This window comes from Zootoca vivipara, chromosome 8 (genome assembly GCF_965207765.1).
Source record: "Zootoca vivipara chromosome 8, rZooViv2.hap1.1, whole genome shotgun sequence".
Taxonomy (NCBI): domain Eukaryota; kingdom Metazoa; phylum Chordata; class Lepidosauria; order Squamata; family Lacertidae; genus Zootoca; species Zootoca vivipara.
Window position 1 is genome coordinate 43,741,474 of NC_142591.1, and position 16,122 is coordinate 43,757,595.

The 16,122-nt window shown below is 39.0% G+C and overlaps 1 protein-coding gene across 2 annotated transcripts in view; it reads left to right on the forward strand.

Annotated features, from left to right (window-relative positions):
* LAMA3 (laminin subunit alpha 3) overlaps window positions 1–16,122 on the forward strand; it is a 133,298-nt gene that overhangs the window by 74,865 nt on the left and 42,311 nt on the right. For both annotated transcript variants that reach the window (XM_035125886.3, XM_088676289.1), the window contains 4 exons: window positions 922–1,152; window positions 5,252–5,365; window positions 8,694–8,803; window positions 14,592–14,672. In XM_035125886.3, the coding sequence (XP_034981777.3) occupies window positions 922–1,152; window positions 5,252–5,365; window positions 8,694–8,803; window positions 14,592–14,672 (536 nt within the window). The remainder of the gene's footprint in view (window positions 1–921; window positions 1,153–5,251; window positions 5,366–8,693; window positions 8,804–14,591; window positions 14,673–16,122) is intronic.

Below are 16,122 nucleotides of genomic sequence, written 5' to 3' on the forward strand. Positions count from 1 at the left end.
CTTCTCGCAGCCCAAGGAAGCATAACACTTTTGAAAAGCCAAACTCTGAAAAGGGCTTCAGATTATTCTGTTTTGTACCTCATTCTTGTCCAGAAATAGTGACATTATTTACAGTGAAACAGCTGCTTGTTCCCGCTGTCTCAAAGTCGAGTTGGGTTCTTGTCAGGCTCATGCCTGAACTTGAAAAATAAAGGTACTTTTGAGTTATATTCTGCCTTCAATTGCATATGTGCTTGCAAATGGTTTGAGGCCATTCCAAACAAATCACATTTTGATGCATGAGGTTTCCTCTCAGGCATTCGTAGTCCAGCCTAAAACAAACTCTGTCAATGAAGTGTGGATGGATGAGTGTATTTCCGTCCCCATGTCAGTTTCACATGATATTTAAATATATATTTTTGAATGCATTTTCTCATAGAATGGCACATTTATGAATATATTTTCTCTCAAGTGTGGATTTCTAAATGTATTTTATTACAATGACTGCATATATGCAATTTAGTATGTTTTGTTTTTTTCAAAATTGGCACCCATTCATTGTTACTAATGAAACAGGAAATTTTCTGTGGAATAATTAAGCACTGGGAATTTTTTGCACAGCCCCGTGTCAAGTGAAACCTTTTGTTCCTGTCCTAGTTGACTTTGTATGTTATTACTATAATCTGCCCTTATATGTCTACTTCTGAGGCCGACCCTCATTTATTTTATTTTACTTTACTTTAGATTGTCTCTTGCTTGGGTTTTCATTCTGCTAGTGTCCTTTTCCCTTAGGCTACCAGCACCCATTGTTTCTTATAAGGCATGAACCTGTTTTATTATTATGTTTAATCTATATCCCTTTGCATGTGCAGCAGTATTTTTACACTGAGTAGATTGCTAATTAAACTTTCTCCTAACTTTAATTATATATTGAATGTGCAGGGAAACTTCAGACATGCAAGCAGCAATAGCTTGGTATCTCGAGAGGAACTGATGATGGTCCTGTCTAGACTGGATGGATTACAAATCAGAGGACTTTACTTCACAGAATCTCAGCGGTTAACCTTGGGCGAGGTCGGTCTGGAAGAAGCCTCCAATGCAGGAAATGGCATGGTTGCTTTTGATGTAGAGACATGCTCCTGCCCTCCTGAATATATGGGTGATTCATGTCAGGTAGGAAATTGTCTTTGTTTCTGCTCTGCATCATTCATGACACATGATAACAGTATTATTTTAGCTATAGCAACAAGAGAGTCTTATTCATTCATTCTTACAAATTGCCTTAAAAGCGCAGGAGAGACGTGTTTCTGAGCAGTTATGTTCGTTGGGACATTCCATCTTCACAGTGTAGTCCTCTTGTAGAAGTTGTACAGTACTTAATTCAAAAAATATATTTATGGAGTTTTATAATTTATGGATTTCATTTTAATTCATTTGTGTGAACAAAAAACTTCAAACATCCAAATGACAAAAATAGAACCAATAAAATGCAACTCCGTTTCTAAAGATGTGTGAAGCATAATATTTTGGCATTTCTTTAGGTGAATACAAAAAAGTCAGGCTGTGGGGTTTTGGGGGGAAGGGGAGGGAAGGAATGGATTCACACATATCCTGAGCCAAGTAGCTAGTTCCTCAGTTGCCAATCAGCAGGAGTAGTCATCCAGTAGATATCTCCCACTTTGCCAAGACATCATTGCCACCAGAAATTCCTCTGATCACTATTCTTCCATATGACAATAATGCTGTGTTACAGGTAAATTCAGAGTTGTTCAGAAGTAAAGGAGAGAAAAAATTGCCTAGTACTTAAATTTTTAATCTGAAAATCTGGGTTTGACTGGTTTGATCCTACATACAGGGTGGCCTGGGAGCCTGAACCTATCCTCAAACAACATTTTCATGCCTCCCAGAAACCCACTGATATTGGCAGCAGTGGGAAGGAGGAGGAGGAGGAGGAGGAATTGGAAGTAAGGAGAAATATGAAGAAAGCAAACATGGTTTTGGAGAGGTTTAAATCTCCATCTACTCCAGCTCCCTAGTGGGGATGCAAATAACCCTCCGCAGCCATCAGATTGATTATTTGATGAAGGGGAAGGGGTTGATAACTGATCTTCAGGTATTTTGGTTCTCTGCATATGCTTTTGCTCCTGGGGGTGACCAAAGGCCTGTACCTGGATATCTGCACAGGAGAATGCGTTTTGACAGCTGCCATTTGTCATGGGAGAAAAGTTGTACCTACTAAGCTTCTGTCTTCTTCTGTGTTTTACTACCTCTAATAATGCTACTTGTTTGGTGACACTTCATTGATATGTTCATTGTGACTTTTCCAAGTAAATGCGCTTGGATTGATGTAGAAGTCTATCAATTTTATTCTCAGGTTACAATAAGAACATAAAGCTTGCTTGTCATTTTTAAAAATACTTTCAGAGGCTAAAAAAAATACACTTCACAGTCTGTTATATGAAAAATGCAATCGATCAGCATGCCAAGGCTTGCATTTAATACATTAAGAAAACTCTTCTCATTCCTATTCCTACTCTCAATGCACAAAAATGCCTCTTTTGCTCCCTTTTCCTAGACTGATTAAAACATTAAAAAATTCATTTCAGCAGCACCTTAAAGACCAACTAAGTTTTTTTATTTTGGTAAGTTTTTTATTTATTTTTGATTAAAACATGTAGCCCAAAGGAAGGTATAGAACTAAAGTACTCCATAAAATAGCTCACACACCCTGCATGTTTCCACAGAATTACTCAGCCTGTGATTTGCAGTTCTAATCGTCTAGTACTGTCTGACTGTCTTAGGCAGGGAGAAGGTGATGCCTGCCACACCTTAATGCAGATATACGCTCATTTGCAGGAATTAGAAAGCAGTTCGTTAACCTCAGGAACTGCTATGTGTTGCACAACCTGACTCATGTATGAAGTTTTAAAGGAGGGGCATATCACAGCACACAGACTGAGTCAGAGGAGCTGAACAATAAGAGGGTAGTATAAGAAAAGGGCTGCATAGCAAAAAGAGCCTCCTTGCATGTGAGCAGCAAAGCCTTAAGCTAAGTAAAATGACGGCCGGAATGCAGAGGCCGGGCAACATTGGATGGCTGGTGTTGTGCATAGGCCTGAGGCACTGTTTGGTGCATGCTACACAACACAGGATAGCATTCCCTTATCTTCGCGGCGGAGGGCAGCAGCAGCAGCAGCAAAATCACTGGGATTTTAAACCAAGACAGGTAACGTGTGTTCTCTCTTCCCCCCTCCCCCTGCTTTAAGGTGGGTTTTTTGGGTTTTTTGCTTTTTATAGCCCTGACATAAAAGTGCATTATGCAGTATTTTGAGTGAAAACAACAACAACAAGCTGATCTCTTTATATTCTGGTGTATAAGACGACTGGGCGTATAAGACGACCCCCAACTTTTCCAGTTAAAATATAGAGTTTGGGATATACTCGCCGTATAAGAAATACGACGTGGCTTATAAGACGACCCCCGACTTTTGAGAAGATTTTCCTGGGTTAAAAAGTAGTCTTATACGCAGGAATAGACAGTACTGTATATTGTTCCTGTAACAAACAATACCTGTTACAAAATGTTGCTGTTTGAGTTGTTAGCTGGGCAGTTTGTTAACCATTTATACTAGACTCTACTGGTGTACAAGGTCATAGAATGGTTAGCCAGGCTGTTTCTATTCTTTTTTTCAAGATTGCAGTCCTTGTTTCAAACAAAAAACTTAATGCGCATTCACTTTTACTGTGGCTTTGAAATGTTGACTGCCAGAGTGGTAATGCCATGTGGCCAACAGAATATTTGCTCCCCATCCATTTGAACAATATGGACAAATATGCATCTACAACCATTCACATAGACCTGTTAATTTGCAATGTGATTTATAATCCTCATTTTGTTTGTCCTCACAATAAACAGGTGAGGTAACTCGTTATTTTTTTCACACATAGGGACCTTTGCCCAGCTCTAAACAATGAATTCATGAGAGAGATAGGACTTTAAGACAAGTTTCCCAGAACCACGCCTAAGGGCTAAAACTGTACATGACAATTCATTTCATTGTTTGTCCTTGATTGCTTTCTTTCTTTTACACACTGGGGCAGAGGGAGGAAGCAATCTGGATCAGGACCCTAGCATGGGATGGGGATTGATCCTTTGCTAATACTTTGTCCTCTGCAGTCTCAGCCAGGAATAAGGTCTCATGGTACAAGAAATGAATAGAAACATGAAGCAGCTCCACACAATTGGGAAGTCTGAATGCGCAAGGTCTCCTATCACATGGAGCACCTAGGGATGTACATGCCCCTTTCAGACCTCAAAATCTATGTACTGTATGGAGGAAAAGGACATGCTTTATTTGAACAGGACATGGCTTTTTGACAACTGTGTCTCTTTTCTTTTAAAAAAATATATTATCCTGCTCCCCAAAATTCTGTCAGTTAACATTGATTGCGGAAGAGCAGCTTTGCCTCTTAAATGCTTCTAGTTGATGAACATTCTTTTCATGCTTCACTTGTCTTTGGGACAAGCCTGTACGTACAAATTGTGCTTCATATTAAAGAATGCCTCTCATTGCTTAAACATAGTTTCATATACCCTCAGGTGAGGAAATCAGGATGAGGTTATATTACAGCAAGTAGTTTTGAAAATTAAACTTTAATTTGGGTAAAACGCTAATGAACAAACACAGTTCTACAGAAACCTATGGATCTAGAACAAAAAAACCTTTATGTGTATTTTAAATACTTTACTAAACTGGACTTATTCTGGAAACATTCTTTACAGAATATGAAATATGTCCAGCCAAAACAGCCTTCAGGGGTTTAGATTGAGAGAATCCTTCTTGACAGATCTCAGAGCACTGATATATACAGCTACTTTTCAAAATGGTTGGGCAGTTCGTGGACTTTGGACATGGTTGACATTGACCGCATTTGATCATATCTCAGTATGACAAGTTATGAAGGAGCCTTTTGGCCCAACACAGAGACCCTTGGCTCACCCCTTCGTGAAAGCAAGCAAACAAGCCGAGAAGTCTTCCATTAAGTATAGTTTCCTGCAACGTCCAAACTGAAAAACTATGGCCACATGTCTTGGCTTACTAAACTCAAATGAATATTAGAATACGAACTGTGCCTTTTAATCATATAATAGGTATTCATATGACAATATTTAGCAATTTAGTTTATTCTACCTTAAAATTTCACAGAACGCCTCTATTTAAAGGTATAAACGTATAGCCTTCTAAAAAAAAGTCTCCTTCGTTTGCAATAGGAATGCAGCCCAGGATTCTACCGTGAGAACAGTGGCCTATTAACAGGACGGTGTGTTCCTTGCAATTGTCATGGAAATGCAAATAGATGCCTGGATGGTTCTGGAATTTGTATTGTAAGTAATAATAGCAAAGATTGTTGAAATTTGTCACTGCTGTTAGTTACTAACCACTGACGTGCATAGTAGTTTTGCTCTGTCCAGTACTGCACTAGATCCTAGGCCCTTTTGTTGTTGTTTAGTCATGTCCGACTCTTTGTGACCCCATGGACCAGAGCACGCCAGGCACTCCTGTCTTCCACTGCCTCCCCCAGTTTGGTCACACTCATGTTGGTGGCTTCAAGAGCACTGTCCAACCATCTCATCCTCTGTTGTCCCCTTCTCCTTTTGCCCTCAATCTTTCCCAACATCAGGGTCTTTTCCAGGGAGTCTTCTCTTCTCATGAGGTGGCCAAAGTATTGGAGCCTCAGCTTCAAGATCACCCTTCTGTCTAGTAGAGGGTAAAAAATTGTGCCTGCAAAGTAATGCAGATATTGAACCACTCCTCTGAAGTGAATGAGTTCTATGAGCACATGTGTAATGAGCTCATAAAGTGTAGTGATCTCATAAGGGTGTCTGCTTTGGTCTATCAGTAAAAAAAATAACCCCAAAGAATTGCATGGTACCTTAAAAACTAACAGATGTATTATTGTGCAAGGTTTCATGGACTAGAATCAACTTCATCAGATGCCTGGAGTCCAGTAACACTCCATGCATCTGATGTAGTACACTTTCAACCATGAAATACTTACCATAATAAAATTGTTAGCCTTCAAGGCCCTGTATATCCATTTGCTGTTTTTCTCATAAACGTAGGTAAAATATTATGTGTAAGAATGCAGGTTGTTTACCTGGAATACAAATCTGTGTGTCACAATAATAAATGGTTCCATCTCTCTAATCATTTGAAAATGGCACCCAGTCTTTTTAAAATGCAACCCATTTAGCAGTGCATTCCTCTTGGAAACTTTTGTTCACTGACCCTATTTATCTGAACCATGATTGTGGGTATGCTAGTATGATTATGCCAGCTGCTTGCTTTGCAGACTTTAAACACTCATCATAAAACTGCATTTTACTACTACTACTACTAATAATAATAATAATAACAACAACAATAATAATAATAATACAGAATTACTTCCACTTTTGTGTCTCCTGTTTTCCTGTTAACGTGTGGCTAATGTGTGATGTGATGCCACGGCACTGCATTTCCCACTACCATCTCAACTTGTTGGCTGTCTAAACCAGAGAGCGGAAAACATTCAGGACAGTAACCATGTCACACATTGATAATAAGCTACACATTGATCGAAAGACTAGAAAGTGGCCGCAGCATGTTTCTTTTGTAGCAACTAGTTCTGCCCAAAGAGTGAAAGCTACAGAATGCATGTATAAGCATAGCAAGAGAAGGTAGTTCCGCACATTGGAAATGGGTAGTTATAATGCAGACATAATTATTAAATGTCTGATTTCCGTGAACTAATTTTGCAGCAAGTTGCAAATCTCATCCGAAATGAATCACGCTTTAAAAAGTGTAATTTACCATTCTGTTGCTAAAGAACTTGCACAAATATGAGCTGTAGTTGAAGGATCAGGGTTTGCATCAACAGCACCCTTTGGGGCTTCTTATCTTGTACTGTATTCTATTTCACTGCTTTTATTTCAATAGTTTATTCTGAAAAGTTATCATAGGCTCTTGCCCCTGTTCACTGCCAGATTCATTGCATGGGTGCCTTTTTCATTATGAACCTATTTTGGCTGCATTGAAATCCATTGTCAATTATGCAATACTTCCCTTGACTTTGGTTTCTAGAAACCCTTTTGGGTTAAACATAAGAATTGTTAGCCAAATCAGCATGTTCCAGGAGATGTATGAATCATAAGACATTTTGATTAGAGAAATGGGGCAGGCCATGACAAGAAAACACCCAGGCAGGAAAATCAAAAGAAAACTAGATTTGTAAAGGTTTGCTTTTTTGGCCTTGCTCCTGCTGTTTTAAAAGCCATCCAAACTGTGTTATAGCTAGTGCCATATATTTGTTACTAATTAATGCAGCTTGCATTCTGTGTACATAGGTGGTATTATTGTTGTTGTTGTTGTTGTTGTTGTTGTTGTTGTTGTTACCCCACCCATCTGGCTGGGTTTCTCCAGCCACTCTGGGCGGCTTCCAACAGAAATATTAAAATAGAAGAATCTATTAAACATTAAAAGCTTCCCTAAACAGGGCTGCCTTCAGATGTCCTCTAAAAGTCTGGTAGTTGTTTTTCTCTTTGACATCTGGTGGGAGGGCGTTCCACAGGGCGGGTGCCACTACCGAGAAGGCCCTCTGCCTGGTTCCCTGTAACTTGGCTTCGCGCAGCGAGGGAACCACCAGAAGGCCCTCGGTGCTGGACCTCAGTGTCCGGGCAGAACGATGGGGGTGGAGACGCTCCTTCAGGTATGGACTGTTTGATTGGTTCCAAATTCAAATTGAAAGATGGACACTTTCAAGTCATTTTGCAGAGGAAATAGGTTTTCCAGGGTGCAGTTATATGTCCCCATAAAGTAAAAAATGTTAATTCATTGGTGGCAGTTTGATGATCTGATCAGGTTTTGTTGCTGTGGCAGGTAACATTATGCAACATAATGAAAGAACAATATCCCCCATCTCTCCCCCCTCTCTCTTTCCCCTTTCTTTCCCCCGAACCACAAAATGTCCAGGACATTAGTAACTTATGCCAAACATAAACAAACTGTGAAAAAGACTGTATCAATTGAAAGTGGAGGCGCTATATGTTGATTTATCTATTTATTCCTTGTGGATTTATTTATTTTGTAACACAATAAAATCTTCAATAAAAACTAATTTTAAGAAAAGTAGTTGTACTTGTCCTGAGGCAATTGCCTCCCTGTATTAGTGTTGTTCCAGTGGTGTTGGGATTTTTAAGTCCTATGCTAGGGCTGTTAGAAGTACAAAAAAATCTTTTATTAGACCAGTCTACCTAGATTTGAGACTATATAAACTTGTTCAAACTAAAGGGCCAAACAGGAAAAAAATGGATAGCAGGAAATTCATTTATAGAGGGACTCGAATAGATTGTGAAATGGATCCAAAGTTGCTCACAACTATTAGCATCACGTCCAACTAAGAGTCCAATTCTTGGATGTGTAGTTAATTAAACCACTGACATGTTAACCAGCTGTGTGGATACTGTAATATTCTACTGTCTCTGGCCCCAGCTGATGAGCAACTTTTCTATAATTCAAGAAAATGAAGACATTGTCAAAGTCATATGTTTGTTCTTGTGGTAATATAATAGTGTGGAGGAAATGGCTTGGAGCTGATCAACTCTAATTTTCTCCTGCTGATAATTGAATTGCTGTTAACTCTCTGGTTTTATATATTTGTACATATTTTAAAAGAATTGTCAGCATAATACTGCTGGCGAGAAGTGCGAACGCTGTAAAGAAGGCTACTTTGGAGATGCCAAGCAAAGAACCTGCAGGGCATGTCGCTGTCCTTTTACAAGCAGGTACTGTGTGGGCGTGGGGGAGAATTGTGTTTTTCTTGTGCTTGGCACATTGACTGATTATTTGATTGATTGATTTCTATACCAATTAATAAAAAATATCTCCAAGCGGAGTACAGAACACTGAAGCAACAACAGAGAACTTAAACAAAATATTACAAAAATACAGAGTTACATATAAAAATGTTACAATAATACAAAGTTACTAATGTATATACTACACCAATATCAATTTATTTACATTCTGACACACCCTCCCTCTCAGGCTTCGGGTTCTTGCTCAGGAACCAAACAACCTTTCAGCTCACCCACAAAAGTCTCACAATAAAAAGAGTTCCTGGAAACAGCAGACATCACCCTAGTCTCTCACTCTAGATTTGCTTTTTATGGGCACATCCAAGTCGGGTGGGACTTCCTTAGGCTGCCCAAAGCTGTGTCCTGCACTCTCCACACCCAGTTCCAGGTACAGCATGTTGGTTGAGTGGTCCAGGGGGTCCAGAAGATGGAGAAAGGACCCGCCCCTCCACTGGCAGCTCTTTCTTCACCCTTTGTCCTCTTCTTATCTTCCAGCTGCCTGACAAAGGTGTTGGACCATTCTGCCATGAAAAGAATTATGTCTGCTAAGTGTAGTTCTTATTTGAATGCTTGAGGCTTCCTTGAGCATGTTATTCCTTAGATATGGTGTATTTTCCCATGTTAGTATGGTTCCCCAAAATGGGACACCTGATACGAGCTCAAAAAGCTATTACTGGGTATATGGATGGGGCAGATTGCAGCTGTCTGATCTTCTTGAAATACCACCATTTGCCAAAAGAATATAGGTGGGTCAATTAATGACAACAGTGCGAAAACAGTTATATATGCCTGTGTGGACGGAGCACACTGCAGTGTATGATAGTGGCCTTTTGGGTTTGTTTTCATTTCAAAGGGTGATAGGACTTGATGAAGATTACATTGGGCCTGGATCTTCAGAATGGAGCTTGGTTAAAAAAAAGGGGTCCTGGGCCATTCCGTGAAAAATGAGCCTGATAAGAAAAAAATTATTTTTAAAATATACTTATTTTACTTATAGTTTCATTAACTAAACATATTAAAGTTCAATATTCCAAAGGAAAAAAGAATTTGAAATTATTTTTTTCATGAGAAATTTGAGCTTGAAGTTTCAGTATCACTTTTCTGATTGTGTAGCTTAATTTTGTTCATTTAGGTTGGCATTATTTTTTAAAGATAAACAAAAATTGTGGTTGTCATTGTTGGTATATTATTAAAGTGAATAACTTTGTCTACACATTGGACTTGAAAATTTTTAAATAGGTAAGTTATTTCTATTTTATTTTTATTATTGAATGGGATGCTGTTTCAGTGTCCCACCCGTGACAGCAAAAGGTACAAAAGTTTATTTTGTGATAAAACTAATTTATAGGTTATGTTTGTTTTATTGTGGGAGTATGTATTAGAGTATAACACACCTATCAATAATAAAAATGCAGTTAATTAATGTAAACACCATGAAATTTTAATAATTTTTTTCTGTCCCACCCGTGACAGTTTTCAGCTTGTTTTATTAGGTTGCTAACTGTTGTAGCTTGAGTTAGTGATTTCAGCAAGTGATTTCAGCTCTCTGCAGACAGGAGACAGATTCCTCATGTAATAATTCTTTATTCTGGCAAACAAGACTGAGGGGACTGAGGAGAGGGGAACTAGCTAGAAAGAGATACATTTTGGAGGGAACAATCTCAAGCAATCACAAAGCTGCCTTTTGGTGGAAACCAATAAGACTAAGGAGCCAAATGCAGCTGCTTGAATGAACCAATAGTAGCTGTTCCTTCTGGAACAAAGGCAGTTACCGTTACTTTACCCTAATGCGAATACATACAGTAATACAGATAATATAACCTTTGAATCAATACACAAAATGGGAAAGACTACATCTGCAGAACGTATGAGAAAGCTGCGTGAAAAACTAAAACAAGATAAAAACAAATGTGAAAGCTTCAAAGAAAAGGAGAGGGTCAGAGATAAGAAGAGGCGAGAAAAGATGAAGTTGGTAAAGAATTTGTCTGCAAAATCACTTATGGAATACAGACGGAAAGAAACTGAGCGCAAAAGAAAGTACAGACAAAAGATAAAAGAAAAAGAATCTAGGCCAATTGGCGACACTACTATTCCAGAGATTGGGTCATTTAAATGCCCACAATCTCTTGGAAAGGCTGTTACCAAAGTTAAAAGAGTGTTGCCATTAAGTCCACGGAAAAGAATAGCCGTGTTACGAAAGCTTGTGTATGAGAGTTCACCTCAAGCGTCAAAAACACTATTTGATAAAAGCCCTAAACAGAACACCAAAAGTTCTATTATTTCACAAGATAATATCGCAAAGGTCCATGAGTTTTATAATTCAGATGATATTAGCAGGCAGGCACCAGGAATTAAGGATGTCAAATCTATTAAAGATCCAACAAGTGGAAAAAGAATCAAAATCCAAAAGCGGCATATGAATATGACAGTCCAAGAGGCCTATGCCTTATTTAAGATTGATAACCCAACAGTTGAAATCAGCAAATCAAAATTTTATGAACTGAGGCCTAAAAATATTGACTTAGCTTCTCAAATGCCACACAATGTTTGCGTTTGCAAATACCACGCTAATTTCAATTTCCTAATTGAAGCCATAAGTAGGAAAGACATTTTTTTTCCTTCCACACATTCTGATCTTTTGAGCCTTACTTGTTGTGATTTGGAAAATGAAAAGTGCATGAATGGTGAATGCAAAAAGTGTGTACTTAATTTGCACACCCTAATTGATGAAGACTTAAACATGTCGTCTGAGATTTTCTGGAAGCAATGGAAAGATGACTGTTCTAGCCGGCCTAAGGTTTTTGAAGCAAAAGGAACCATAGAAGAAGCTGTCAATGAGCTACAAAATCAATTTAGTAAATTTAAGAAGCACTTCTTTGTAAAGCGATTACAAGCTAAAGCTTTCAAAAATATGAAGGACACAGTAGCTGATGATGAGGTGATTCTTCAAGTGGATTTTGCTGAAAACTATTTGGCAACATCGCAAGATGAAATCCAAAGTGCACACTGGACCCACAACCAAATCACAGTATTTACTGGTTGCGCTTGGACTCAAGGCAAAGTACGTTCTTTTGCCGTGGTTTCGGATCACTTAACCCACGACAAATACTCAGTATATGCATGCCTAAAAGCCATAATTGAAGAACTTAAGAAAGAATTTAACAGACTGACAAAGGTCAAAATCTTTTCTGATGGGTGTGCTGGTCAGTTCAAAAATAAGTACACACTGTCCAATCTGTGTTTTATGCCTGAAGACTTTGGTGTTGATGGGGAATGGTTTTTTTTTGCTACATCCCACGGCAAGGGTGCCGTGGATGGGATTGGTGGATTAACTAAGCAAGCAGTTTGGAATGCAGTGAAACAAAGGAGAGTAGTAATCAATTCAGCATCAGATTTTGTTAAATGTGCTGAAAAAGCAGTACCAAGAGTGAAGTTTGTCCTTTTAACACCTACTGATATCAGTGCAAATATGGCGATGCTAGATGAGCGCTGGACTTTGGTGAGGAAGATTCCAAACGTGCAGTCCAACCATTTTTTTAAAGCTAAAGACAAAAGAAGTTTAGTTTATGGACCTTCTTTTCAAAAGTCCACCCACGTAGTCTTCACAGAACTGTTCAAGTTAAAAGTTTCTGATGTTTACAGAGATTCTGATAGTGACACAGAAAAACAAGATGGTGTAGCAAGTTGTACAAATGAAACAGATGTGCCGGTGGTTGGAGTGAAGCCGTTTGTTGATGGAGTGACTATTGGGACATATGTTTTAGTTGAATTTGAAACAACTACAAAAAGACAAAGAACCAGGCCTACTAAATATAGATATGCTGCAATATGCCAAAGTAATGTTGAAGATGATGGAGAAGTCAAGGTGATGTGTATGCGAGCAGTTAACAATTCTGGAAAGCTGTTTCAAGTTGATGAAAAAGACATATCATATGTGCAGTTTGAACATATTCTTAGTATCTTACCCCAACCTAATGTTAAACGAGTCAGAAGGAACATTTTTTATGAATTTACTGAAAATGTAGATGTGTTTGAAAGTGGTTAATTGGCCCAGAGATGGACTAGAAGAAAATATTTTTAAAATAGATTTTAATTTTAGTAAATACAACATTATACTTTGTAGGCTATAGTAGATAGTAAGTATAGTAATAGCAAAAGGTTTTTTTGTAATTATTCCATTTTTAACAACCTTAATTGTATGTTAAATCAAGTGTATGCCAGACGCGTCCCACCCGTGACATTTCATTGTCCCACCCGTGACAGCATTTTTTCCTTAATTTTGTATCATTAAATTTCTTAACCTAAATTTCTGATTGCATAGTTGTAACCAATAAACATTGATTTAAACAGATATGCTGAGTTTATAATTGATTCACCTCCCAACTCACAGAGTTTTTCCATAAATCAAACTTATCTCAAGCTCCGTGTCCTTTTTTTGTCCCACCCGTGACAATACTTTAACATTTAATAAAATTGTCAAAAATATCCATAAAAATAATAAAAAATTAGTAAAATGTTCAGTATCTTATTAAGAACATAGTTCAAATTTTGGTTGTTAATTTTTATGTATATTTACATTCTTACACATGTGTGAATACCAAAAAACATGGTCCAAGTGTCCCACCCGTGACAATGGAATGGCCCTCCTGTGAAGTAGCAAGACCCTGTATCACTTAAAATTAGGATGATTAATGGCCAAGGGCCTCAATCATTTGCTGGGTGCAAAAGCAGAGGTCAAGAGCCTTATGAAAATAACTGATAGACATAGACAGACAGACAGACAGACAGACAGATGATAGATAGATAGATAGATAGATAGATAGATAGATAGATAGATAGATAGATGGAGAGATAGTTTACTTTAAGTGTTTTTTTCCTCTGTAAACTCACAAATGGTTTCCCCCAGGAGTGTGTAGAAAATGATTTTTTAAAGCAAATAATAGCGCATGTTTTACATCCTGATCCTTGTGCCTGTGTACTGTATGTGTTGCATGGTTGAATGGTGGTTGGCGGACCAAATTGTATCAAGATTCCCAAGGTGCAAGGATCTTTTCTTGGGGGAAAGAAATTGAGAAACTACACCACAGAGGAGAAGCAGATGTAATAGCACCACTGTCTGAGCAATTTGATACAGTGGCAGATCTCCTGCTTCCTCTCATCCCCCTTTGTCACCAACAGGCACTGTTCTTGTGCAATGAGTGAGATCCAGTGAATTGCACAGGTGCCATCATACAACACATGCTCAGTTCACTGGGGTTACCAGCCACTATGAGCCTCATAAAGGGTGGGATGGGCTGGTAGCCTGGCATAAATGCCTTGCTCTGCTATGTAGGCATAGACTAAATCGTGTGCACAATTCAGAGAAACAGTGAGTGAGTTGTCATAGAGATTATCCATGGCAATGCATCACCAAATACAAAGATTTCTGTCGATAAGAATGCCTCACTTAGAACCCTCAAGGAAATGCAGTACATTTATATTTGCTCAATAATAACACATCAATAGATGCCATTTTCATTCCCCATTTCCTTTTTAAGGATTTGGTTGTTTGCATTGTTAAGCAGAACAAACTGTTCTCAGAAGGTCTAGGGAGATAGGCAGCAATACACCTGAATTCTCAATGCTATTTGATATTTTGGCAGCAATTGAAACCTGTCTAAATATGCCTGAAGTATAAAACATTTCATATGTATTGTATTTGCCCCCCCCCCCCCAGTTTTGCTAATGGATGCGTGGAAAATGGTGGAGAAATTCAGTGTTTCTGCAAAGAAGGCTATACTGGAATGCACTGTGAAAGGTACCGTAATTGTTTGTCTCAATATGGGTTTTCTAATTAAAAAGTGGCACATTGCAAAATATCCTAATTCACACATCATGCTAAGCCAAACCATGGTTTAGCACAAACATATAAGCATGCAGGCTACTGAAGACAAGAGTGTGGTTGCTTCACTTCCTTGTCCCCTATTTTATGGCTCTGGCATGAGCTAAACCATGACTTGGCTCAGCATGTTGTCCAAATCCAGGCTTGTGATTGAGCACTCCCCAGATTAACTGTGAGCCATCATCCTAGAACATGCCTTGGTTATAGCTTGTGGTTAGTGTGCAGAAAGCTAACTCGCTTGCCCAGATTCAAGCAACACACTAAGCCAAGGTGTGGCTTAGCTCAGTATAAGTCTGCAGCATAATAACCAGGGAGCAGCAAAGCAGCTAGAGTCTTCTTTTCAGAAGACCCCACACATGGATGTTTTCACCAAGCCATGGTTTGGCTCCGCATGACAAGCATATCACCCCATTGTGTATTCTAAGGGTGTGTCAAATTAACATACTTGGTCTAGGGTCCAAGGCACTTTGGGGTATGAAAGCACACAGAAAGCTTTCTGCAAATACAACCTGCTGCATTCAATTCAGTGTTTCAGGAAGTCTGCACGTTCCGCTGGGATTGTGCACACTGTTCTTGGTTCTGACGTGAATTACGCCGATCTCCTATTGTGCATTGGGACGCAGGTGGCGCTGTGGGTTAAACCACAGAGCCTAGGGCTTGCTGATCAGAAGGAGAAGGTGGACAGTTTGAACCCTGCAACGGGGTGAGCTCCTTTTGCTCGGTCCCAGCTCCTGCCAACCTAGAAGTTCAAAAGCACATCAAAGTGCAAGTAGATAAATAGGTACCGCTACAGCGGGAAGGTAAACGGTGTTTCCGTGTGCTGCTCTGGTTTGCCAGAAGTGGCTTTGTCATGCTGGCCACATGACCTGGAAGCTGTACGCCGGCTACCTTGGCCAATAACGCGAGATGAGCGCCGCAACCCCAGAGTCGGTCACGACTGGACTTAATGGTCAGGGGTCCCTTTACCTTTACCTATTGTGCATGAGAGCCCTTGTATGCACTTTGGAGCATTTGGATCTGAGCAGCAGTGTGAAATACAAGTGCAGTCCAAAGAAATTTTAACTCTGCTAAATTTTTACTGATTTCAAAGGAATTTCCCACCCCTCTGGATTGAACCCTATATGTAATAATATGTTTGACTTCTCACTAAAGCATAGTTAAGCCTGAGAAGAATTAACCTAGATGCACTTCAAGCAGCTGCAAAAAGGATGCCTTAACTGTAGTTAGTTGTTTTGTCCAAACTGGCATGTAGTGGTTACTATTAAATGTGGTTCATTTTGAAAGAAGCCAACTTGAAATCAGCTTTGAATTTCAAAGGTAGGAATTGTTAGCCAAATCAACGCAGTAAAAAAAAAGTTGGGTTACT